This window comes from Corythoichthys intestinalis, chromosome 8 (genome assembly GCF_030265065.1).
Source record: "Corythoichthys intestinalis isolate RoL2023-P3 chromosome 8, ASM3026506v1, whole genome shotgun sequence".
In the NCBI taxonomy this organism is placed as follows: domain Eukaryota; kingdom Metazoa; phylum Chordata; class Actinopteri; order Syngnathiformes; family Syngnathidae; genus Corythoichthys; species Corythoichthys intestinalis.
The window spans coordinates 16258054-16285380 of record NC_080402.1 but is presented as its reverse complement, the minus strand read 5'-3'; the positions used below and the strand labels follow the sequence as shown (position 1 = coordinate 16285380).

Here is a 27327-nt window from a genome sequence, read left to right as displayed (position 1 = left end):
CTTAAGCAGAGGTACCACCGTACTTAAACTAATACTTACTTAAACTACTAAAACTAATAACATATATATTTGAAGAATTTTCGAATAATGAATGTCCGGTTGCTACGTTCTTTCTAATCCTTCACATCTCTTGGGGGGTTAAATTTCCCCGTTCATAAAATCTAGTGACGCCCCTGTGTGGGCGGGCCACGATCTGACTGATATGTAATTCTGCCATCAAAAACAAACCTAAAATTACTACTGACTGTCTTTTGTGGGGATTTTTTTCTGCAGGGAAATGCTTTTTGGTCTAGAATTAAAGTGGGGTTGTATATTTGCAGCATTAGATAGCGCATTCAAGAGCCACAAGGCAGGATCGTGAGAAAAGTGGCGTGAGCGCGTGTGTATTATTGTGGCCAACTGTGAAGGGGCGGGTAGGCAGCTCCGGCATCAACGCTGTCAATTGGCTGTTCTTCCTCTCGCTTTTCAGCTGCTTCCTGAATCGTTGCACATTGTGAGCGAGCACCGTGCATACACGCACGCACACTCGCGTTTCGTCCCATAAATATGTGACGGGAGTGTGCCAAGTGCGTGTGGAGCCAAAGTGCACGCCTCTTATCGGTATGTTTGAAGATTAACAAGGTTATCGGCGAGTAGCTTCTACTACTACAAGTACGTCCAGTAGCGCTGCAGAGCCCGTACAAACGGCCGGACTGGGAAGCAACGAAGGCGGCCACCGCTGTAGATGCACCGCGCAACGTTACGGGACGGAGCCATGGCCGAGAAAAGAATGTCGCGGTGGTATTTCGGTGGTTTGGCGTCCTGTGGAGCCGCTTGCTGCACGCATCCTCTAGATCTCCTCAAGGTGAGGGGTTATGGCGCGGGGTGACCCCCTCTTCTTCCCGGTGGGGTGTCGAGGAAAGCAGGCCTAAACGCAGGCTGCAGCTGTGTTCACCAACAAGTAGTTACAGGCAATCACTCTCTAATCAGTACATTAACTGATTTCATAGTCAAATACAATCGGTTGCTGGAGATAGAGTATGTACGAGGGTACACATGGCTAGATATTTTGTGCTCTGGTCTTGTGCAGAGGATAGGAGTAATAAATAACACTAATTGCAGATGTTCATTTTTATTTGAAAAGGCACAGTGAAAGAAACATTAATTAGTCATATAGTCATTGTATTTGTCTTGTGGTGATTGGGTAAATAATTGTGGTCTTGTTGTCAATATTTGATGAACCTCTCAAACCTACAAATAATGACAACCGGCGTCTGATTATTCAGGACGGGTCTTAAATTTTCAGCCCCGGGGCCAACTAAGGCCCGCGTGACAGTATTTTGTGGCCCCGTCCTTGACATACATTTGGTGTTGGTGCAGGCCAGAAGTCTTTGCCCTGAGCAAGAATCACTAACAGCCCCATATCTCAGGGTCATGGCAACAGTGTTTGTCAAAAGGGTTAGCCCAAGGGAAATTAAGCGGCAATCACTTGGTTGCCTGATTTTGCATGCGAGTTCGAGTCACCTGATTTTGAGGATCTGCCAAACATGATGTTGAAATAGTTTGTTAAAAAAAAAAAAAAAAAAAGATAAATGTAATTAGTCAGCCAATGTGATAAAAATGAGCCACACTTTGTTGCTTATAGCCCTTAACTCATTCACTAGCGATGTTTCACTGCCAACGATCGCTGCCATGCCTCCCAGTCATAACGGATTGGACATCTATCGGCGTCAGCAGGGCTGTCAACAGACTTGCAGGGGCTCGTGGGCAAGACATCATTATAAGGCCCCCCCACCCCTGCCCTCGGCTTGTCATGACAACATACGCAGTACTTTTAACTCGGGTTGTTCCGATCATGTTTTTTTGCTCCCGATCGTTTTAGTTTGAGTATCTGCCGATCCCGATATTTCCTGATCCGATTGCTTTTTTTTGCTCCCGATTCAATTCCAATCATTCCCGATAATTTTTCCCGATCATATACATTTTGGCAATGCATAAAGAAAAAAATGAATACAACTCGGACGAATATATACAATCAACATACAGTACATAAGTACTGTATTTGTTTATTATGACAATAAATCCTCAAGATGGCATTTACATTATTAACATTCTTTCTGTGAGAGGGATCCACAGATAGAAAGACTTGTGACTTTGTATATTGTGACTAAATATTGCCATCTAGTGTATTTGTTGAGCTTTCAGTAAATGATACTGTAGTCATGCCCAAATGCAGGATGGGAAGTGGAACCATGACTGTGCATAGTGCTATCAATTGATATATCTTCTCTGCGTTGGCAAATAACATAAGGTGTTAAGATAAAGATCAATTGCTACCTTGCTTCCTCACATTGCTTCCCATGATATTTCTAATCGTAGGGAGAGGGATTGTAAGGTTTTAGCCAATTTAAAAAAAGGCTCCAAAGGCTGCCAAAATTCACTCTACTCATTTTACGCTGCCTTTTACCTCTCTATATAGGTAAAACGGTGCCATTACAGATTGAGAGCGACAATGTGAGAGTGTGTCGTGCAGCGCATGCATTAATTGCGTCAAATATTTTAGCGTGATACATTTTTTAAAAAAATTAATTACCGCCGATATTAGGATAAATTTGATAACCCTACCTTAAGCCTAAACTAAAGACCCTGGAAGAGTGAAACATATTATGTCTGTAAAGTTAAATACAATTAGAAAATTATTTAATTAAATAAATATAGATATATATTTAAAAAAGGCATGGACGATATTTTTTTGCCGATTCCAATACTTTGAAAATGACGTGATCGGACCCGATCGATTGGCACCCCGATCGATCTCTACTTTTAACGCTTAGCAAGCAAAGACCGTGTAAATTTTCAAATAATTTAATTTGAGATGGACAGTTAAACCGTAATGTGATGTGACACAATATAAACAATTTCCATTTATTGTCCCATGTAGGCTACAATACAATACAACTGAGAGTGCTATGCCTGCCTGCAAAGCAGCAAAACAGTATACTAAACATCCTGTGCCTGTCCCCTCCACGTCCCTGTGGTTATCAAGCCCTCAAACAGTGACGCGCCTAGATTTTTTGACAGCAAAGTCATTTATAACATCAGTGAAATCCAGTTTTTGAGCAAAAACTCACGCTCAATGGAGAGCAGGGCTAGGTTGTTAGGCCTGCCCTGTGGTATGGTGGAGTGTAGGTAGTTTTTTCTTATTTTCATTTTACTGAAGGCTCGCTCTCCTCCAGCTACAGTCACTGGCAAAGACAAGAAAATGCGTAGGCTACGCATTTTCTGTTCAGCCTCCAATACCTGCTCCCCACAGACTAACATATATCCCAGATCTCCCATCACCTTCTCTCCTCGGCTCAACGCGAACAGCATGTCTTGTCATACCGCAGCTCAATAGACTACAAGCGGCTGGTGACAGACTCAAATCGGGCTTTGGTCACGGTGATCGCGAATGTAAACGTTCAGTGTTAGCGGCTGTTGTTCACTTACCGACATCATCGTTCACAGCCAACTCTAGCCTTAATTCTCTGGCTTCTTGTCCCCCTTTTAAAAACGTCATCATTTTTTCTCGTTCACCTCTCTGATCTTCATCTCTTTTTCTTTTTTCTTTTCTTTTTTGCGCACCCGATTTATGACGACTCGCCATGTTTAGAGTTTATAACAATGACAGAGTTGAATTTCACGCTTCAGGGCACGTACGTAGTGTAGCCTTGAGTGCGCCAGAGCGGGGTCAAACCATTCTCTGCTAAGACAGAGGGGGTGGGGGGGGTGGCGTTGTGCAAAAAAAAGGAAAAAATATATATTTGAAATATTTAATATGTTAAAGTTTTTAAGTATATATCGAGTACAACATACTATTTAATCAGACAATGATTTAGATAAAAAAGAAATATGTAAAGTAAAATAAATTAAGGGTCATTCAGGGGCCCCTATGGTCATGAGGCGCGGGACAACGGATCCTGATTATTTTTGATTTAGGTGTGTTAGAGGAGGGAGACATGGAAAACACGACAGGAAAAGTGGCACCGAGGTCCGGATTTGGTGAACCCTGATTTATATAACACAGTTTAAATCCAGGCTTTTGGGGTTTATCTGTGAATGATGAAGATTGGTGTATATAAAAGGTTTCCTGGAAGCCATGTCTGTACACTTAATGCTTTTATGGAAAAAATAAAGTTCACATAAAAAAAAAAAAAAAAAAAAGAACAACCAAAAAACAATTGTACGTCCTGCGATGGGACTATTGAGCATGTGCACATTGCGATGGCGATGTTGAAACGATATATTGTGCAGGCCGACTGTATACGCAGAGAATGTTGCAATGCTCACCAATTTATCTGTTCTGAAATGTGAATGTTCTCATTTTTTATCCACAAAGATTGAGAAGATCAGATTATGGTACTTGCACTTTTTTGATATACTTGGACATTTTTGTTGAATAATTTATGCAGCCCACACACCAACAACACCCTGGATGATTTGAGTTTAATGCCCCTGTTGTATGAGTATTGGAAGAAAGGTGTGTATTTGATTGCTTGTTTGAAGTGTGAGGTCAAACAAACTAAACCGCCTAAACAATAATAACACAAAACTGGTGTCGATGGTACATATTTGAAATGGAGGATGAAGAAGTAATCCGTCCATTTAATTAGGGCTTCTGAGTGACACATGACCCCAATTTAATTGTGAGCAGTGGCACCACCAGTTGGGTGGCCAGGGGTGGCCACAGCCACCCCTATAAATTGGTTGGCCACCCCACTGGCCACCCCGCTTGCCAGTATATTGTTAGATTGTTGTAGCATCAGTTATGCATTTCATCCCAAATGAATGCATTGATTTTGTTTTGTTAAATGTAGGGCTGTCAAATTTATTGCGTTAACGGGCGGTAATTAATTTTTTAAAATTAATCATGTGAAAATATTTATCGCAATTAACGCATTCGCATTACGACTCATTCACGCATTGCCGCAAACAGCCTACAATGGCGCCGTTCTATACAGAGATAAGAGGCAGTGTCAAGTGAGTGGAGTAGATAAAAGCATTCATTGGGGCCGTGCTTTTAATTGGCAAAAGCTTTGTCATCTCCCCCACAGATACTATTAATATTGTGGGTAGCGACGTTGGGAAGAATGACAGGAGTTGATCTTTTTCTTAACACCCTGTAGTGTATCCAACGCAGAGAAGATATAGCATTTGCAGCCACCACACACAGTCATGGTTGCACCACTTCCCATCATGCATTTGGACAGAACAGTTTAGTCGCTACAGTATCATTTACTGAAAACCCAACAAATACACTAGATGGCAATATTTAGTCACAACATACAAACTCACATTTATCCTTTAAGATTTTCAAGTCTTTCTATCCGTGGATCCCTTTGACAGAAAGACTGTTAATAATGTTAATGCCATCGTGTGGGTTTATTGTTATAATAAACAAATACAGTATTTATGTACAGTATGTTGAATGTATATATCCGTCTTATCTTTCCATTCCAACAATAATTTACAGAAAAATATGGCATATTTTAGAGATGGTTTGAATTGCGATTAATTACGATTAATGCATTTTTAAGCTGTGATTAACTCGATTAAAAATTTTAATCGTTCACATTAAATCATTAGTAACATCAAATATTACACAATACACCAAAGTACATCAGTAGCCTTGTCCTTAAGTCTTTCTGATAGTTTCCCCCTGACCTTTTTACTGCAATAATATAATGAAAACCTGAAATTATGGCTTTTAGTTTTGGCCACCCCAAGATTTTATGTTGCCCCATCTGGCCACCCCTATGAAAAATTTCTGGAGGCGCCACTGATTGTGAGCCAAATGGAACATGAGAGAGACCATATAGGAACAGTCATTTTGGTATTGACTTTTTATTTTAAATTTATTTGTGTTTTCAGTGTTTAAAAAAGCATAACGTAATACCAACTGGTTTCTAATGTTTGGATTCTCTATTGTTACAAGACACGAGCAACATAATAGAAAGTGCTTAGTTTGGGTTTTGGTGCTCTTTCCCACTACGACAAACCTGTTGCAGTCTTGGGTTATTGTCACGGAATGGAATAAGTAGCTATTTGAGTCCGTACTCGTACATTTTTAATTGCACCCAAATCCCACATGTGTTTTTCTTGTGTCTTTTCATAAGGTAAACAAACAGAAGTTTTAGGCAATAATAAATCACCAAAAATGCCTGGAACTGGACTTTGTCAGCTAGACGAGTCAAAGTCTGATTCAATGAGATCATTTACAAGTTGGGTACACATTCCCAAGTGTCCAGCAAATATAGAAAGAACCCAAGATAGTGTTTTTTTCATTAGTGCTTAAAGGTTTGCTTCAGGTTACCGATTTTATATATGTTGCTTCTATATATTGCATCTGACCAAACTGCTGCATACCATACCAGACACATACTTGCACTTGAATGACATGACAATGGCAAAAACTGCATCACATGACCTGACCCACTGGAATCATGTGGTGTGTAATTATTGACTGGAGGCCATTGATTACAAATGTTTAGTAAAGCGTGTGTTCCCAATTTTCACTGGCTTTTTCTTTATTATGTTAATTTTGAATATGGAACACAATAATGAGAGATTATGAATGCTCCTTTATAACTTGGTTATTTTTTATTACACAGCTTTGTGCTAGTCATGTTTTCCCCCTCTCGCTGCATCTATTAACCTCTTAATTCAGCAACATTGCACATTCTGATTGGAAGACAGGAAAACAGTTTAACAAGCATGACAAAAATTCTGCTTTGTCAGTCATTACTCAGCTTTTAAAGTCCCTGCAGGCCACCATTTTCTGCTTTTCCTCCAGAGGACAGAGAGGTTTCTTTTCACTTTGCCAACTTCTGAAAACCAATCAGAGGACAGTGGGCTACTAGCTGGGAGGGGGGCTTTAAAGGGACAAATGCTTACAATGGCACAAAAAGTTCATCCTTGTAAGATTAGTTGCTGCAGGGTAAAAGTAACAGGAAATTTCCCTCTTGTTTCACAGTCTTGCAAGTGTTCCTGTTTTCAAATTTGTGACCCAATAAAGCGCCGTTAAGGGACTGAAAGGCATTTGGTATATATTTGGGTTGACAATTTGAGTTATAGCCCATGGGAGTAATGTGTCTCAGCTGGTCAAAGTAAATATACACTTCTCTGGAGGTGTGCTTATCAAGCCCATTATCTTAAGAGGAAAACACAGCCACATGCTGTGTTGTGTCGTTTCTCCAACGTTTCCAGTCTATTTTACGTGTGATTTGTCATCCCTCCACAAGTGCAAAACAGTACACTATCCTAGTGTTAGATTTAAAACGGTTTGTCGTTTCAAAACAAGTTGTATTATGAAATAAAATAAAAAAGTCTTAAGGGTTTAGAAATACTGCGGTAGACCAATTGGTAAAAAGATAGGTGAAAAGAATCATGGCCCTGTTTTAGTTAAGTACGGATTCATAAAATACTGCTTTTAAGACTTGAAGGCCATACAATAAAAAAATATTATTAGAACAGAGGGTAAAGGCCACATTGTGAAAATACTGAGTCTGACCACCCCAGGACATTCCTTGTTTAAAAAATTTGCTTATGTTACAGTGATAATATTTATTATGCGTTATTAATACTGTTATGAACCTGCTTTATTCATGATGTCATGGTGTTCATGGCCTAAAAAAATTAATATCTCTGTGATAGAAAAAACCTTTTTACAAGATTAGTGATAACATTCACCAGGCAGGAAGGGGGAAATTAGGGCAATCTCAAGTGACATTGTGAAACAAAACAAAAACTTGTTGGGTAGCAACAAAAGCTGTGTTACTTCATCACTGGGGTACATTTCACCATATTTTTTGTGGGACTATAAAGCGCATCAGATTATAACGCGCACCACCAATGAGCATGTTTATTTTCATCTGTACATAAGGTGCTGCAGTGCATAAATGTACTAAACTTGAAATTAGGCCTGCACAATATATCGTTCGAACTAGGGCTACAGCTATTGAATATTTTATTAATCGAGTATTCGACTGAAAATTCTAGGGCTGCAGCTATCGAATATTTTAGTAGTCCATTAATCGATGGACTACTTAGTTCGAATAATCGAGTAATCGGATAAGGAACATGAAAAATGAAAATACCTGAGCTGAGCCTCAAACGGTATATATATAAATATATATTTTTTAAAAAAATGAGGACCTAAGTTCAACAAAAGAACAATTGGCTACCTTACATAGAAAAAGTCCACTAGCTTAAATGCTATAAAATGCTAAAGTTTTTTTACAATGCTTTTAACAAATGGTTCAGACACATATTCCCTCAAAAAAAAAAAAAAAGCAACAACTGCTAAATATTCATAATTTAGTTTATAAGTATGCGTTAAAAAACATTAGCTCAAACAAAAACTTAGCTTACGTTGGTCTAAACAGGGAGCAGTTGGATTCAGCCATGTGAAAAGAGCCAGACCAGAGGGCAGTGTTCACCCTAATTAATAAAACTAAATGCAAACACTTTCAAAATAAACCATTACAACGCCACTTTAATTAAACGAATACTCGAAGCAACAAAAATTAATTCGAATATTTTTTTCTAATCGAATACTCGAGTTAATCGATTAATTGTTGCAGCACTACAAAATTTTATCGATTAATCGAGTAACCGGGTAAAACATATTTTTTTAGGTAAAGAGCAATTATAAATAAACATGAGAAAACAAGACATTTCATCTAATGTTGAACCATTTACAGTCAATCAATGTCTTTATTTTCAATGTATATTTATGAAAACTGCCAACAATTGCATATCAGATGTGACTAGGGAAAAAAAAATTCATTGCTTTCACTCAAAAGATTCTAGATCTTATAAAAAAAAAAAAATGCCTGATAACACACATCACATGAAAGTTAGGTGTTTTTCCCACGTGTTTCAGTTGAAATTCCATTTGTGTCAAGCTATTTATAAGTCCTAGTTAAGTTTTAAGTTAGTCTAAACTGTAAGTCCTGACAGGATTTTGAGTTTTTTCAGTGTTCAATATAAATGTATAATACCTGCTGTATTGTAGCACAATAGGGACCAGTACAACTTGGTGTTTTATCCAGAAATGACTACTGAGCTATGATTAACAGTTGGCTTTATTATGTTTTTATTTTACACCCTCATCACTCCACAGAGCTATGTTTTTACAGATTAAGTAAAGCCTGTATGTAAGACTCGTTGGCCACGCAACGACAGTATTCATAATTGAGAAAAACCTAGCCCTCTGCAGGGCTAACGCTACGTCTGCGCATTGTCCCATATTAAAAGTAGTCCGGGAAAAACGTGATGCTTAGAACTGGCACAATTAAACGATTCCTTGAGGCAAATAAAATTACTCGGATCAGTTTTTAAACTCGAGTTACTCAAGTTCCTCGAGTATTCATTTCAGCTCTAGTTTGAACATCGCCATTGTGCACGTGCGCAATTGTCCCAACGCAGGACGTACGATTTTTTTTTTTTTTTTTTTTTTAATGTAAAATTTTGTTTTCTACTTCATAAAAGCTGCAATTTCGGAGATACATGGGTTCCTGTATCACTTTTATGTGCACCAATCTCTTATCATTCACAGAGAAACCCTTTAGCCTGGATTAAACGGTATTATATGAAAACTAGGGGTGTCCAGATCGCACATTTTTGCAACCTAGTCCCAGTCCAAGTCACCTAATTTTGCGAGTCTGCCGATACCGTGTCCCGATCTGATACCGAAAAAAAGTTTTTTTGCTTTGACTCATGCTGTCGAGAACAGCCTCTCACTTACACAAGTAATGAGTTGCCACAGCACACTTCAGACTGTTTACCAAGCTTAATGATGATTAACATTATTTTTGCCTTTGATTGTAGAGCTACCGAAGTGTCTCTGGCCAGATCAAAGCTACAAACCTGTCAATCATCATGAACTTAAGTAGCAAATTCCAGCTGCACTGATGACGAAGAAAAGGAGTTAGGTCGCACTACATTTCAGGAGGGAGGGTGAGAGGCTGGACAAACATGAAGTGGAAAACCAGAAATATATTTTTTTAAATTACAAAATCTGATTCTTTCACCTGATTCCGATCCTCTGAAAAACGACGCGACCAGCCCGATTTCCGATCATGAGATCGGATCGGGATATCTCTGATGAAAACAATGTGGTCATATTGAGTCAAAGTCTTCTCAAACAGAGTTATTCAAGTCTGGTAAAAATTCTTCTGGTTTCAATATTGAAATATATATCGCAAAGCCCCCCAAAAATCGCAATATCAGTTTTTTGCAAAATTGTTCAGCCCTACTTGAAATTTGTTCTTTATCTTTTACGATAGTAATTATTGTTCATACATTTCATTTTTTACTGTCTTATGTAATGTTTGGATGAATGATGAATGTACAGTATGTCTTGAGCACTTTACTGGAGCGGTGTACTACAGATTTGCTCACACAAAATAGGTCCAAGGTCATTAAGCACAAACAGAATTCATACGGCACACTGTCAACAAAAATAAAGGATTTTAAGTGCTCTTCACAGTCTAAAAATACAATATATACATTTGTTTTCATGTTTTTCTTTTAAATATGTGTAAAAATAGAAAATTAATGCTAAAGGTGGAGAGATAATCGATTTAAAATGTTTGGATGTCAAATACGATATACATACTATGGAATGTGCGTTTTCCATATTGATAGTTTTGTATCAAAATGAAACAGTTTTATAATTGTTTTAAAATTATGGAAGTTGTGATAGCGGTGATAACAGCTCACATAAAAGCACAAGCTGCTGTCTATGATTTATCAATAATGCTAGAATTTCTTGTTTGCAGGTGCACCTGCAAACACAACAGGAGGTAAAGAAGAGGATGTTTGGCATGGCCGTGCAAGTGGTAAAGAACGATGGAGTTCTTGCTCTTTACAATGGCCTATCTGCTTCCCTTTGCAGACAGGTATGTGTAGGTTTTTTTGTAACCGTTTTCCTGTTGTGATGTAGAATTAGGGATGGGAATCGAAATCCGATTCCAATTCGGAACCGGTTCCGACTGTTTCGAGGCCTCGACATCACAATGAAAAAGCTTTAACGATCCCTTTAACGATTCCTAAAGACGCGTATTGCGTCGTGACGTGTCTTGTTGTCCAGACGCATCAAACTAGCATGGCGCCAAGAACCACTCGGTCCAAAGTTTGACTACACTTCACCAGGAAAGAGTGTGAAAATGAAAGGTTACGACGGGTAAGCATGAGCATTGCAGCCATAAACATAACAATGACAGCACGTAGGTTCAAACGCTCGAAAGTGTGTCTTCACTTCACGAGGAAAAATTACAACAAAGCGACTTGCAGTCATTGCAAGGTGGAGATTACTGCATCGGGAGGGAATACGACTGCGCTGTCCTCACAGAGAGGCTAAGGCTCAGTTCTAGCTATACAGCTAGCTAAACTCCCAAATGACGATGTAGAAGACGTTGGTATAAGTTGCTGACTTTATTCAATCATCACTTGAAGAGTGAAACTAAGAATAGAAATGAAACAAATCAATTTCGTCCCCAATAACAAACAGGTTTGCATCAACGTAAATCAGCGATGATTAGCTGCTAATAACAGTATGGTTAGCATTCGTTCGCTAGCATTAGCACATCGTTCAAACCACTACACAACTGGATTTAAGTGTCCGATCGCGAGTGGAAACACAACAACAAACACAAAAGATGATACATACAGGCGTTGCCTCTGTAGATATTAACATTAACAAAGAACGTAGGCTCGTAGAAGTGTTTCCCTCTCTCACTTCGCTCGCTCACTCGCTTGGATGCGGCATTTCTTCGGGTGGCGAAACTGCGGCCTGCGGCCCAAATACGGCCCGCCTCCACATTTGGTCCGACCATTTTGAATTTTTTTTTTTTTCTCAATCGTGTTATTTATTTCCTGGCCTTTTTCCTTGAAGAATTCAGAGAGGGTTATTTGGTTATTATGTATTTAATTAATAGTGTTTTTATTATTAGTTATTATTATTATATCATTATTTTTATTTTATTTACTTTCATTCCGTGAAGAATCCAGAAAGGGTTATTTGATTGTGGCTTTCTGAAAAACAATAATTTTTTACATTTATGCACTTCTGCAATCGTCACACTTTTTCTGTTACAAACTGACCCCGGCCCCTCATCAGAGAAGGGAAAAGTTATGTGGTCCTCACAGGAAAAAGTTTGGGGACCCCTGTTTTAACACATATTGCCAAAGGCAGAACAACAACCTATCTGCCAATATATACCAATATTTTTTTATTTCTATTAGATAAATGTTTCAGTAAAATGTTACACATTCTTGTGTATTTGCCACTTATTGCCATAGTTAACATTGAGGCTTTGGGCCTCTTTTGATTTCGTTGTGAGTTTGTAAGGTTGTGAGTTCTGATTAAACAAACTCGATGCCAATCAAAACGTTTGTTCTTCTTTTTCCCCAAATTAGAATCGATAAGAGAATCGATAAAGAATTGAATCGTTAAGCAATATCGATAATGGAATCGGAATCGTAAAAATCCTATCAATTCCCATCCCTATGTAGAATCATGCTAAATTGTATACATGACCTTTCACTTACATCAGCGGCTACTTCAGTAGCTCCACTGCTTGACCCTCAGTTTTGTTATCAAATATTACCTACCAGCTGGGGCGTCACTGGGTTTTAGCCCCCAGGAGTTGCAGAGGATGTAAGTGAACCTAGCATACAAGCAAAAATATTTGTAAGTTGTACAGATTACATTTTGGGCACATATGTAACAAAAATGGCTGTAATTCCAAACCCTAAAACTACAACTACTAACTTGAAATTAGGTAATATCTGGGTCAGGATAAAGTTTGGAAATGTTCTCATCCATGGGTTTTCTTTATTTTCATGAGTTTTTTTACACTGTGAATTCTCACTGATGGTAATAAAACTATAAATGAACATGTGTGGGATTGTGTACTTACCCCCCCCCCCCCCCCCAAAAAAAAAGGTGAAATACTGAAAAACCTGTATAGTATTCTATTACCTTCAAAGTAGCCCCCCTTTCCTCTGATTACTTTTTTTGCACACTTTTGCCATTTGGGGTTGAGACCATCATTTGTGTCGCATTGAATGAGGTGTGTCCAAAATTTTGGCCTGTACTGTACTTGAATGAGCTCAGCTCCTGTTCTCATCTATGCGTAAAGAGAGAAACACAGCTGATGCTCCAGAAGGAAGTCACCTCAAAGATAGCGGTAAAAAGACTTAACTCTATAAACAACCTGGACCTTCACAATGCATTTCAGACTAACTAGCTAGCAGCAGTTAAGTAACAGCGTTATTTTAGAGCTGGAATGTAAGTTTTGACCGCAAACACGGAGTATTTGCTTAATTACATGGGACTTTCTGCTGTTCGCTGGGGGCTGCAGCTAACTAAATGTTATTACCAACAAAACAAAAAAATAATTACATATAATAATATATAATATAATATAATATATAAATAATAATGACAGGTTATATGATTGATTTCAACTAATACTCTGGCAACTTCATGGTAAGTCTGTCAGTTTTTTTTGTATATAAACATTTATATATTTTTTTAAAATAAAACAACACCAAATTATTTAGGGGGGCTTTTGACTATTTTAGGCCTAATGACGCCACTGCTTACTAGTACTCATGACACATGGACACTGCGGCCTCAAATGTGAATACTTATGTCACCTGTATTTAGGCAGAAGTAGCGATTAAATATTAAGTTCCTTGTTACTTTGATTCATGTTAAAAAAAAAAATCTTATTTGAAATGATGGTATTTAAATTTTTACAACCAAGTTATTCACAACGTTGCCAAATTCTGAGCTAAAATGACATTTTTAGATGTGGCATTGCCATAAGTGTCTAAAAACAATTTAAAAAATGAATCATAGTCACAAGACAGTACATCTGCAACGAATGTTTTTCATTTTAATGGAATTTGAGATGCCAAAGTTCCTAACCTTTGTTGAGCAAGGACAGAATATTGCGCCATCTAGCGGAAAAATATATAACTTCTGCCTGTCACTTCTCTAATGATGTTAGCATGGATGAAAAGCAATATATATATATATATTTTTTTTTAGCAAATAACTGATTTTATGACCAATTAGATAAAATCGCATTTAAAAAACTCTTCCTTTAAAATTTTCAATATTAGAACTTTTGCTTTCCAATTAACTCAAAATTCATTTAAGTCTTTACAGTACTCCAGATTGTGTTTTTGTAGAACGTGCTGTACAAGAAAAGCAATTGGATAAATACATCAATTCACATTGTATCCCCTGTATACATATTTTTTTCCCTCTAACTCATATTTCAAAAATGTACAAAAGGCTTATTGTTGCTCAAAGGTCTCTGTCTCTCTTTTTATTTATATTTTTAATCCTTTCTCTTTCAGATGTCCTATTCCCTGACCAGATTTGCCATCTATGAGACGGTCAGGGACGTGATTGGAAACAAAAGCCAGGGGCCCATGCCTTTCTATCAAAAAGTTGCGTTGGGAGCGTTTGGAGGTTTGTGCTTGCTCATCCACATGGAAACATTTCAATAAATTAACAGCTTTCAACCTTAATAGGTTTTACTGGGGGCTTTGTTGGCACGCCAGCAGACATGGTGAATGTCAGGTAATGTGTCATGAATGAGTAACGTTCTGTCATTTATTCAAATGATTATGATCTTCAAATGATGCATTATTGACTCCAGGATGCAAAATGACATGAAACTACCAGCAGAACTGAGGAGAAAGTAAGTGATGCAGAATATCAGCAAATCACAAATGTTGAACTTTTATGGAAAATGCTAACCTAAATGTTTTCTTCAGCTACAAACATGCCATTGATGGGCTCTTCAGAGTCTTCAGAGAAGGTAGCATCAACTACTGTACGCAGACACTGACTTGAAAATAAAGCACTGTCATTTGAGACCTCTGAAATGTCCCATAGAGGGTGTGAGGAAGCTGTTTTCAGGAGCCACCATGGCGTCCAGCAGGGGAGCCTTGGTCACTGTGGGACAGGCAAGTTGAGTTACTTACTGTGCATAAATCAGTACTCATCTGTAATACAATAACACAATTAAAATGTAATTTAAAGTCAAGTTAATGCATTATTGTTAAATCAATATTTGGAACGAATTGGGAAGTAGTATAAGTGGTTACATTTAAATATGAATGATTTATGAATGAACTTTATGCAGGTTTGTGTGCGTTATAGTGTACATGAATGAAGAACCGAAGACTTTAAATATACAATGACTTGAATTTTAAAGGGTGTGGGTGCTTAGGGTGCTTGATTTAGCAAAATTATTGCTGGGGGAAAACATTTTGTGTATAAGCATTGTTGTCATAATTACTTTGTGTGGAGGTTGTGCATGTTTACTAGGGTTGGGCATCGTTTGAAATTGAACGATTCCGGTTCAGATTCCGATTCCACGTTTCTGTTCCGGTTCCGAATGATTGCCGATTCTGATTCGTTTAAGAGGCAAGGTCCCTCCCAAAAAATGCAGGGTCCCAAAAAATTGCATAGTTTATATTAAATTCTTAACTTCTCAACGTTTTTTTTTTTTTTTTTTTTTTTAATTAAATGAACATCTCACAGGGCTAATTATAACTTGTATATAAATAAATATCAGTCTTTAAACGCAAGCAATTTTTTTCCGCTCGGTGGTCAGGGCATCGAAATAAGTAATAAAAATTTAAAAATTTGAACGATTCCGGGAGCATCGGAGTGTTAGAACCGGTTCCCATCGATGCTCGATGCCCAATGCCCTAATGTTTACTTAAGAAACACACAACTGTGTAAGAGTCCCTAAAAACCAATTTGCCTGACTTGCATGCATTATTTGTACCTGCTTTTAGTACATTACGGCAACTAGCTTTTCTCGAATTAATAGATTTTATTTTATTGACGAGGGAATCAGGCGTTCAACTAAATGCTAATGGTATTTCTCAGCAGATTAAAACATCTTAAAGAGTTCAAAACATGTTCTTCACTGCGACTGTGCACTTAACTTTACTTGATTCTTCCAACAAGTTGACCTTGGATACCAAATACCAGAAACAAGATCATGAGCTTAATTCAAGATCATTGCATTTCAGTCACATCTCTCAACATTGATACTGGAATTTATAAAGCAATTCCAGTATGCTTGGGAAGCAGCTGGTATAAAAGACTAGATAAATAGCGAAATTTGGAAAGTTTCCAACCTTGTATAAAGTGGTGGTTTACTAGAGTTCATGTGGGCTAATACAAATACTACTGATGTTTCTTGATGTGTTATTCTTCTCACTATAATTCACCTTCCCTTTCAGTTGGCCTGTTATGACCAGGCAAAGCAGCTTGTGTTGGGAACAGGAATGCTGGGAGATAATATGATCACACACTTCCTCTCGAGCTTCATTGCTGTAAGTATCCGGTTAATCAACTCATTTGATCACAGAACAAGTCCTGTTTTATTATTATTGAATTAACAAGTGTTTCAATGTACCTTGTGCAGGGAGGTTGTGCAACGTTCCTTTGTCAGCCACTTGATGTTCTAAAGACAAGACTCATGAACTCAAAGGGAGAGTACACGGTAAGTGCCTCTTCTGTACTTATTGTGATCTTTTTATTTGGGTCACACTAGTCAGAAAATGCATCAAGACGATGAAAACAAAGCATGTCGAATTTTTGATGGAATACCGGATGCATGTTGTCCACCCTTTTATCCTCACCTATTAGCTAAAAACAGTCACTACTTGAATGGAATTGTTGCGAAAATGTCAAAACCACCTTCATCGCCGGCCGTGCTGTACAGTCACAAATCATGCAGTACTAGTTCTAATGTAATTTTACAATAATTTAGCGAGCTACACATAATATCACTTCTACTCAACAACACTTACTTTGTGAGCTTTCTTTAATTTTAATTGTACAGTGTTTTACTGTTTTAGATATTATTCACAGCATTCTCAATTTATGAACATTGTTTAGAGTATGACACACAGCCCCCCACACACAATCACACCCCCACACACTGTGCTATTTTATACTCCAGAGAGCAACTTATATGCAAAATGCTAAAGTGATGACCTGACCAAAATGGCATGTTCGTTCTATATTATGGCTCTCAGGAGACAATGAGGGATAATTGCACCTTAGTTTTGTAAGCAGAAAAACAGGATTACATTCTCTTCTACAAACAATGACAAATAATGGCATGTCATTAAGGGCCTATTCAAACCTGCTCTGTTTGGTCCGGTGTTCTGCCAACATCTGCTACATCAGCGAAACGTCCTACATTAGTTGAATTTGACACCCAAAGTACTACCGTACGCTCTAAACTTGTTTTGTTTAGATGCACACAAGCAGAACGTACTGAAAAAATGCCTTAAGAAAATACTTAAATGTAGTTAGAGTGGGGCAAATAAGTATTTAGTCAACCACCAATGGTGCAAGTTACTTGAAAGGATTAGAGAGGCCTGTAATTGTCAGCATGTGTAACCCTCAACCATGAGAGACAGAATGTGGGGAAAAAAAACCCAAAATCACATTGTTTGATTTTTAAAGAATTTATTTCCAAATTAGAGTGGAAAATAAGTATTTGGTCATCTACAAATACTAACGAGGTCTAATGAGGCTCCACTCATTACCTGTATTAATGGCACCTGTTTTAACTCATTATTACATAAAAGACACCTGTCCAAAACCTCAGTCAGTCAAACTCCAAGACCAAAGAGCTGTAGAAGGACACCAGAGACAAAATTGTAGACCTGCACCAGGCTGGGAAGACTGAATCTGCAATAGGTAAAACAGTGGGAACAATTATTAGAAAATGGAAGACATACAAGAGCACTGATAATCTCCCTCAATCTGGGACTCCATGCAAGATCTCACCCCGTGGCGTCAAAATGATAACAAAAACGGTGAGCAAAAATCCCAGAACCACACGGGAGGACCTAGTGAATGACCTACAGAGAGCTGGGACCACAGTAACAAAGGCTACTATCAGTAACACAATGCGCCACCAGGACTGCCAGACTTGTGCCCCTGCTAAAGCCAGTACACGTCCAGGCCCGTCTGCGGTTCGCTAGAGAGCATTTGGATGATCCGGAAGAGGACTGGGAGAATGTGTTATGGTCAGATGAAACCAAAATCAAACTCTGGTAGAAACACAGGTTCTCGTGTTTGGAAGAGAAAGAATACTGAATTGCATCCGAAGAACACCATACCCACTCTGGAGCATGGGGGTGGAAACATCGTGCTTTGGGGCTGTTTTTGTGCAAAGGGACCAGGACGACTGATCTGTGTAAAGGAAAGAATGAATGGGGCCATGTATCGAGAGATTTTGAGGTAAAATCTCCTTCCATCAGCAAGGGCATTGAAGAAGAGACGTGGCTGGGTCTTTCAGCATGACAATGATCCCATACACACTGCCAGGCTTTGTAAGAAGCATTTCAAGGTCCTGGAGTGACCTAGCCAGTCTCCAGATCTCAACCCCATAGAAAATCTGCGGAGGGAGTCGAAAGTCCGTGTTGCCCAACGACAGCCCAAAAACATCACTGCTCTAGAGGAGATCTGCATGGAGGAATGGGCCAAAATACCAGCAACAGTGTGTGAAAAGCTTGTAAAGAGTTATACAAAACGTTTGGCCTCCGTTATTGCCAGCAAAGGGTACATAACAAAGTATTGAGATGAACTTTTGGTATTGACCACTTATTTTCCACCATGATTTGCAAATAAATTCTTTCAAAATCAAACAATGTTATTATTATTTATTTTTTTCCACATTCTGTCTCTCATGGTTGAGGTTTACCCATGTTGACAATTACAGACCTCTAATATTTTCAAGTGGGAAAACTTGCACAATTAGTGGTTGACTAAATACTTATATGCCCCAGTGTATCTCAAATAAGGACGGTTTAAATACGCTACGTGACTAATGCGGTCAACTGCTTCAAAGCTAACACAAAAAAACACAATGGTTAAAAATATGAGAGGGTAATACATGCAAAAAGTATTTTTGCAAAAAGTATTTTTGAGGCAATGAAAAGGGCTAAAAAATAAAATAAAAACAGAAATAGTGAGTACTCGCCACTTCTAACCGATGTGCGCATGCGTGCGGATGCTTGTGCAAGCACGCTGAGCATTGTGTAGGAGGTTTCGCCACGTAGTAAGGAATGGCCGAACACCGACCCAAACTCAAAAAGTTGGTGGTGTGCACCTTTTGGGCTGGTGTGAATACAAACCGTTCTGTCAGATCTTTCACCCCATTAGAAATGGCGATTTTGTGGTTGTGCTTGTGTGTGATTTTACAAATGGCCGCGAAGGCATGTATCTGGTCCAAACCAAACACCACAAACTTTCTATAAAGAAAGAAATATCTACTTACATTTGGTTATGGACGCATAGAAAGGAAAGTTCTCCACACACACATATCCTACCATGTGGCTACGCTCAACTCGACTGCACGCCGATCTCTCACTGGTAATGTCTTCCCCGTGCCCTTTAGCAATTATTTACACTGCCTTTATATTGCACATGCATGTTTATGATGTAACTTGTTTATTTAGCACCTCTGGATAATATTGAGAGTCCAGCTGAATATAAAAGAGTCCTCATTCACCGCCACTGAACCTTCAGTAGCAAAATCTGATCAGGGTGCATAATCTGACAGAACAACGGCGAACTGGTCCGGACCAAACAGCCGATCGGAGACCTTGCCGTAGAGGTGGCCTCAGTTCGCTTCCATGCGGACTGCGGTGCGGTTCGCTTTATGTGTAAATGTGAACGCACCGTGGTTCGGACCAAAACTAAGATCACACACCTGTTGGCACGTAACAGGCTTTATGGGATTGTTGGGTTAGCATCACATTCTGTGGTTAGCAGTACGTTGGCTAACATGAGTCGAGGTTTCACGTGGAGTAATGAGGAGACTGAATGTCTTCTAAGACATATGGGCAAATGCTTTTACTTGGCTCAAACAAATCATTATGAGCACCAGTGTTGCAAGCCGGAGCTCCATGATTGTTTACTTCTGCATTTTAGCATGTTACCCCGCCCAGACTTTTTTTTTTTTCCCCCCAGTGATTGAACAATGTTTGCTCATGCATAGGCTTGTTGTCAAATCCTGGGTCGCCTGCTGAAATTGCAATATGAAAATAAACTGCGCCCAAAAAGTCTCGACCAAATGTATTCTCGTGTGGACAAAAGAACGCAAACTATGGACTTTCTTGGTCTGAATTAGTTAAGTGTCATGCACAGTCATGATATCATAACAAAACTGAAATGATCACTTAGGCTAGGTTCAGACCGCAGGTCTTAATGCACAAATCCTGATTTTTTTCGTGTTTTTCCCGACTCGAGTGAGGCATTAACTTGATGGTCTGAATTTGACAAATGGTAACTAGAGTTATACTTGTGTGCGTCTTTCCACTTTGAAGGCCCTCAAAGAGCTTTACACTACTTCCCCATCCACCTACTGGTGACACAGCACCAGGAGCAACATGAGGTTCAGTATCTTGCTTAAGGATACTTAGACAAGTTCATCAGGGCGGAGAATCAAACCCACAACCTCTGGGTTCGGGGACAACTACTCTACCGCTGAGCCATGCCACGCCCACAAGTCTCATAGAAGTGGACCATTTCAAATCTGATCCGGGTCACTTTCGTATGTGGTTTAAATCCGATTTGGGCCACATTTTTTCCAGAATGTGGCGGCGGTCTGAACTGTCAAGTCTCCCAAATCAAGCAGCAATTACGTCAGCAAAGAGCAAGAGCAGCACGCAAGGCGGCAGCGATGTAGCGGTTCACAAGCGCCTAGCTTGAACTCTGCTTTTACTATGCAGGAGGCCGGCTTGACCACAGTCATAAAAAATACAATGAATAAAAGGATAAGCCTGATAATGCTCGGTTTCCACTGTGCGCCATAGTTATTTGTTTTGATGCTTTTGCGCATGCGGGTCAGTTTGCTCATCGCTTGTCAGACTGCAAATTAGTGCGCATGTGTAATACTTGTAAGTCCTCAAACACTGCCTTCTAGTCTGCTTCATTTCACATGGCAGAATCCAGTTGCTCCATGTTAAAACCAACATCAGCCATGTTTTTGTATTAACTAATGTTTTTTTTTAATGCATTCGTAATTTAGTTTATAACTATATTAAGCAGTTTTTTGTGGGAATGTTTCTGAACCATTTGTTATGAGCATTGTAAAAATAAATAAATAAAAAACGTTTGTGTTTTATAGCATTTAGGCTAGCGGACTTTTGCTATGTAAGTACGCCAATTCTTTTGTTGTACTTAGATCCTTATTTATTTATTTTTAATACCGTTTGAGGCACAGCTATTTTATTTTTTATGTTCCTTATCTGATTACTCGGTTATTCGACCTAACTACTTCATCGATTAATCGACTACTGAAATAATTGATAGCTGCAGCCATAAGCGGATTTTAAGAGGGGGCCTGGCCCCGCCTGGTGGCCGAAAAGTGTCATTGCATGTAATTGACTTTCCTATATATATAAAAGTTGTACAACTGCAACAAAAATGAATGAAAAGGACAAAAAAAAATTTTTTTTTAATGGGTCGAAATTATTTTTTCGAGCACCTTATACGGTCATTTGTTTCGCATATAATTATGTATATATATATATGTATTAGAATGTTGTTGTTTTTTTAATGATTATTTTCTTTGAAAATATTTTTTTTGATTGAAGCAACTTTTTGGGGATTGAATGATTTAGACACGAATGTCCTAATCATAATATGGCCCACACAAAAAGGATTGCTTCAATCAAAGAAAACTTTTTCAATAAAACATTAAGTGCAATTTTTTTCCATCTCAAATATTTTTTTGCATTCAAAAACTTCTTTCTATGATTGAATTTTTTCTTGTTTTGATTGATTTTTCTTTTTGAAAGTCTAGATTTTTTTTTTTTTTTCATGCAACTTATTTTTTGATTAACGAAGACAAACCTGTCCTAGCCAAAATGTGGCCCAAACACAAATCAGCATTAGTCCAATCAAAAAGTTGCTTCATTAAAAAAAAAACTTGACTTAAAAAAAAAAAAAAAATAAATAAATATATATATATATATATATATATGTGTATATATATATATATATATATATATGTGTATATAAATAAAAATTATTCAAAGAAAAATAGATTTCACATGCAGTTTTCGGAGATTTTTAAGTTTTTAAATTTATTTTTGCATTCAAACACATTTTTTTTAATTGAAGCGACTTTTTTGTGGGTTGAAAATATTTTGATTGAAGCATTTTTTTTTTTTTTTTAATTGAAGCAACTTTTTTTGATTGAATAATGGAGACACAAATCTACCTCCATATGGCTCCGCACAGGGGATACCATTTTTGACTGGGGTAACTATATTGGCACGACACCAGCGGGTGTACCAAAATCAATGGATGCGATCTTGGCGAAAAGTATTGCCTAAGCAGCCTGATTTAGAATTCCCCTCAAGAATGATGGGAAACAAAAAACTTTCAGTGTCAACTTATTATTATAAATATTCCTGTAAGTTAATTTTATCGCTGACACTGCGTTTTGGGGTCAACAACATCTTGTGCCCCCCCTGCCCCAAAAGTCATACTCCGCCTATGGCTGCAGCCCCAGTGCATTAAGACCTGCATTGTGAACTTAGCCTTAGTAACAAACAATAAGTGAGAGTTGAGAACCCTGTATCCAACTCAACGTTCCCGTTAGCTTAGCTTAGCTCTACCGCCTTTACTAGAAAGAATGACTTGTAGTCAGGGGTAATAAAGTTACTTGCGCTAACTAGTGTCAGTTTACTTTCAGGGGGTACGACATTGCTTGCAAGAAACCGCCAAGTTGGGTCCTCTGGCATTTTATAAGGTAGTAACACGCATTCAACTCAAATGTATACTTAATATACAACTTTTTCCTATTCAGTAATGAGATGTTCTACATTGTGTCGCAGGGCCTTGTTCCTGCAGGGATTCGCTTGATTCCTCATACAGTGCTCACATTCATCTTCCTGGAGCAGCTGAAAAAGAACTTTGGGATTCGCATCATTTCCTGATGGCAGAATGCGACTGGCCATTAGTCAACCACTCTGCTGTAATCATCAGAAAAAAGGAAGAGGGGAAGCCTCGTACGAAGGACGGCTTGGGCGTGTTGCTCCCTTTTGCTCTACCTCGACCTTATCTCATGGCATGAAGCTGAGTGTTTGCACAGTAAGAGGGATAAATACTGGAACAAACTATTTGAAAATGCAAATTTAAACCTGTGGTATCAAGATCTTTGGAATAGCTTGCTAGCGTAGGAAAAGATTTCAGGTTCGCAATCTTATGTTTTAGATTAAGCGTCTGTCTGTACATTTTAATGAAAATAACTAACTTTATTGTGAATTATACTAATTCTCAATCCCATTATTTTTAAATCTAGATCAGTGGTTCTCAAAGTAGTACACGGCCTCCCTCTAGTGGTAGGCCTATGGCAAATTGGCTGAGTTTAACTTCAAAATTTATGATTTTTTTTAATCCTGGTTATTTATGGTTCAATTTTGTCCTGTTTAGTGTACAACATTGCTGTTCCTGGCAAATGAGCGAAACCTTCTACACACAATCTCAACCGAACAACCGAGAAGAAAAAAAAAATTGGTGCTTAATGACTAAGAAAAAATGTTTTGTTTTTATGCTCATTTTGTTTGCTAGCTTGTTTTTCCTGAAGTGAACAAAACAGGAGGATGAATCCAGTACAGTGCATTTTTCGAGTACAGTTCAATTTTATTTAACCTAAGTAAAAAGATTCACATTTCATGTTTTAAAATGGGTTCCTTTCAAATACTATTTATGAACAATTTCGAAAATTGGTACCTCAAAATGCTATTTCACTTCATATAATGAAAAATTATTGATCATATGAAAGATTATATGTAGTGTAATAGATAATTCCCCCTCGCAGCCATGCAACACTGTAACTTTGTTTGACTATAAATGTAAACAAATGAAATTTACATACCACAATGTGTTTGGTACACAATGCTCATATACTAGAAGCGATGCGTTATCAAGGTACAAACAGTGAGATGAAATAGGAAACAATGACTGCTGAAGTTTGCTCTTATTTTAACACTCAGTGTTTGCTATGAGGTTGAGTAGTCATGTGATAATGTCTGTAAAATAAGATGGAACATAACAAACTACTTACACTTTAGCGCCACTAGGGCCAGACAAGCAATCGCAGGACATGACAACAAATTTAGTGTGGTGTTTTAAAAGCGCTTAGAAAGAATTACAGTGATCCTCGCTACTTGGCGCTTCAAACTTCGTGCCCTCAGTCCATCACTGAATTTTTTTTCCCGAATTAAAATTTAAAAAATACAACAAAGATACAGATAAGTTGTCCTGAGCCCATCGCATAGTCTCACTCTCGATCCCTCCCTCCCTGGTCAGGCAGTGAGTGCACTGGAGTTGCTTATTAAAGTTCACGATGATTGACAGCGTTTAATGTTTGAACTTGCCAGAGAAGTGAACTTCGAAGGGCCGCATGCGTCAGTCGTTGTTTAACTTATTAAACAGTTGCTGTGGCAACTCATTGTGTGTAATTGAGCGGATTTGAGTGGACTCACTCAATGAAACATTTTATGAAGCCAAGCATTTTTCTGCTTTATTCTTGTTTAACAATAATTCGGTGGGACAGTAACATGTTTAAAACTTACCATAATTATTACATTTGAAGTGCTTAAAAACCATTTATTAAAATATATACAGGGTGTTCCAAAATGGTTGACTCCATTCTAAATGTCCATATTTTGGAAACTACTTGATGGATCTTAATGAAACTAAATACACTTTATGTTGAAGGTCATAGGTTTTATTGGTTAAATTTACAAAGAAAAGTACAATTATTTGTAGGTTCTATGACAGATTTTCATAAATGTTCAATATGAGTGCCGTGTGTGACTCGTGTGCACACGTCGAGTCTGTATTCAAGCTCGTGCCAAACTTGCTGTAGCATGTCTTTGGTAACAGTTTCCGCTGCAGCTGTAATTCTCTGTTATTTTGTTTATTGTTGGTGCCTTCTTTGCAAAATTTGTGAAGGAATGCTACACTCTCTACGGTGACTGAGTCCATGCATACTCTTAACACACAAAATGCCTTTTCTTTTGAACTGAAATGGCATTTCTTAACCTGAAAAGATAGAAATGCCAAATGTTACACACAAAAGCTTGAAACATTTCTACACAAGCTGTGAAAATTTTAGGTCATTCCAACGAAAATTATCAAAATTATTGGCCCATGAAATGGGGTCAAACATTTTGACATTTTGCAACAAATTTGGGGGAAAAAATGAAAAATTACGTCTTATATATATACATTTGCAATGCTAAATCTAATAAATACATTGAACACACACAAAACAAGTGGTTTTTTTTTTGTTTTTGTTTTTTGTTGAAGAGCTACTTAGCAGTTTTTCACTTATCGCGGCGGGTTCTGGTCCGTATTAATCGCGAAAAACTAGCGATCACTGTAAGGGATTTACATGTAAAACGTGATTCTTTATGGAAAAAAAAAATCATACACGAAAGCCACTCTGAAAAATTGTATGTTGAGGTACCAATGTAATACCATTTTTTTTCCCATCCGGGAAATCTAAACGCAGTATTAATTGTTAAAATTTTTAACCAATAAAAATACCTTTTCTTTTTTTTTGTCCCTCCTAAACATTTCAGCCCACTACACTCCTGTATTTTAACGTCCCCCATGACAGTGGTACTCGGAGAGCCCAGTACTACTTTGGGCTGGTACTTGCTGAAAATCTTTCGAGATCCACTGATCTATTTCGTTGATTAACTACATTGATCCATTAGTGCACTGTAAACCTTTTTTTTAGGAGGTGGGGTTGGGGCAGGGGTCAAATAGACTGCAGTTGAAATAATAAATGGCAGGAAATTAAACAAGTGCCATATTAGGCCAGCACATTTGCCAAATATGACATGCATTGTTGTAAACAAATACAGTTAGACTAAATATGTGTACTCAAATGTAATTTCATATTCATTCCCAACAGTACTGACCAAATGGCCTACAATCCTCTAGTTGGTGTTGTACTTATTTTAGAACTGAAAATCAAGCAGAAGTCTATTAAGCTTTGTGGCCTCATTCCATCCATCTGCTCAGTCTAATCTTTGAAGAGTGGACCAACTTGTCTCATTTTAACATCAGCTATCATTCTAATCATCATGGTACACTTGGCAGCCCCACCCCACACAACCCTATCCCAAAATTTCAAGTTAGCTTTAGAATAGAATAACTTAAGAAGAACTTATGAATGCAAAAGTTGGGCAGTAGTGTTTACTGTCTAAATGCATGTCAATTTAATGACTGGGGATTCTGCTATTTTGAAGAGCGGCACTTTATTGAAACCCTGGAATCTTATTAACTAAACTTACCTCGTAAACCTGTTTTGGAATTTCCAAATGTTACTGCTTAAAAGAGAGCAGTAGTTGTACAGTATTAGCCATTAACAATGATCCACCGTAAAGATTTGCCCATTTGTCCTCATTGATGAGAATCATTTTCCTGTTGCCTTACAAAATGTGTCCTCCTGGGGGCAGTATAGCAATACCATCAGCTTGGAACTCTCCTCTTGTGGACATCCCTCTAGACTTGCACCTTCATCCCAGCATTCATTTTTAGAGAACCACCAGCTTTACTTGTACTTCATGTCCTCTGTAATATGACTTAATGAACAGCCTTATTAACTAACTGTATGAACACACACCTGTTGCTGTGTGTTGCTTTTACATTTTTAATGCAAATGAATAGCTTTTTAATTAAACACTAATGAAAATACATGTATGATTCAGTGTTTTTTTTAATGAATTAGGCTGTTCAAATGTATTTACGTGACCTAAATGACAACAATGTCCTATTTATCATCTGAATCAGATGCTGATCCGACAAAATCCGTTGATGCACAACAGTTTGATGATGCATATCTGCACCCTCAGGGATTTATCCTCATTGACACCAGCGGCTGTATATATAAAAGTGAATGGCTGTGTTCCCGAGGTCACACAAACATATTAGGGTATACTGTTAATGCCGATTAAAAATCTACCTTCAGTTGTGTATAAAGGAATTATTCTTTTCTTATTCTTTATTTAAATTAAGTTCCTCGAGAGATTTCTACTACAGCGATTCCTTTCTACTCTCATTTTACCTCAAAATACGGTTGTGTTTTTTTTCGTTTTTTTATTTTTTAATCTCAACCAATAGAGGGGCAATTTTTTTCTTTATCATTGCATCCAACACAGTTTTTCCTCTTTCAGAGACCGATTTTAATACAACTTCACGTCCTCAGT

General features: G+C 38.0%; 1 protein-coding gene across 2 annotated transcripts in view; it reads left to right on the top strand.

Annotated features, from left to right (window-relative positions):
• The first annotated feature begins 449 nt into the window (after positions 1-449).
• Positions 450-27327, top strand: part of slc25a10b (solute carrier family 25 member 10b) — a 44641-nt gene continuing 17763 nt past the window's right edge. Inside the window, exons 1-11 of one of the 2 annotated variants that reach the window (XM_057844567.1) lie at positions 451-844; positions 10803-10922; positions 14398-14512; positions 14575-14623; positions 14703-14744; positions 14821-14864; positions 14942-15012; positions 16306-16398; positions 16491-16568; positions 22794-22850; positions 22936-26802. In XM_057844567.1, coding sequence (XP_057700550.1) covers positions 725-844; positions 10803-10922; positions 14398-14512; positions 14575-14623; positions 14703-14744; positions 14821-14864; positions 14942-15012; positions 16306-16398; positions 16491-16568; positions 22794-22850; positions 22936-23037 — 891 coding nt within the window. In that variant the 5' untranslated portion in view covers positions 451-724 and the 3' untranslated portion in view covers positions 23038-26802. Of the gene's footprint in view, positions 845-10802; positions 10923-14397; positions 14513-14574; positions 14624-14702; positions 14745-14820; positions 14865-14941; positions 15013-16305; positions 16399-16490; positions 16569-22793; positions 22851-22935; positions 26803-27327 lie in introns of those variants that run through there. The other variant, XR_009064269.1, reaches the window with a different exon arrangement.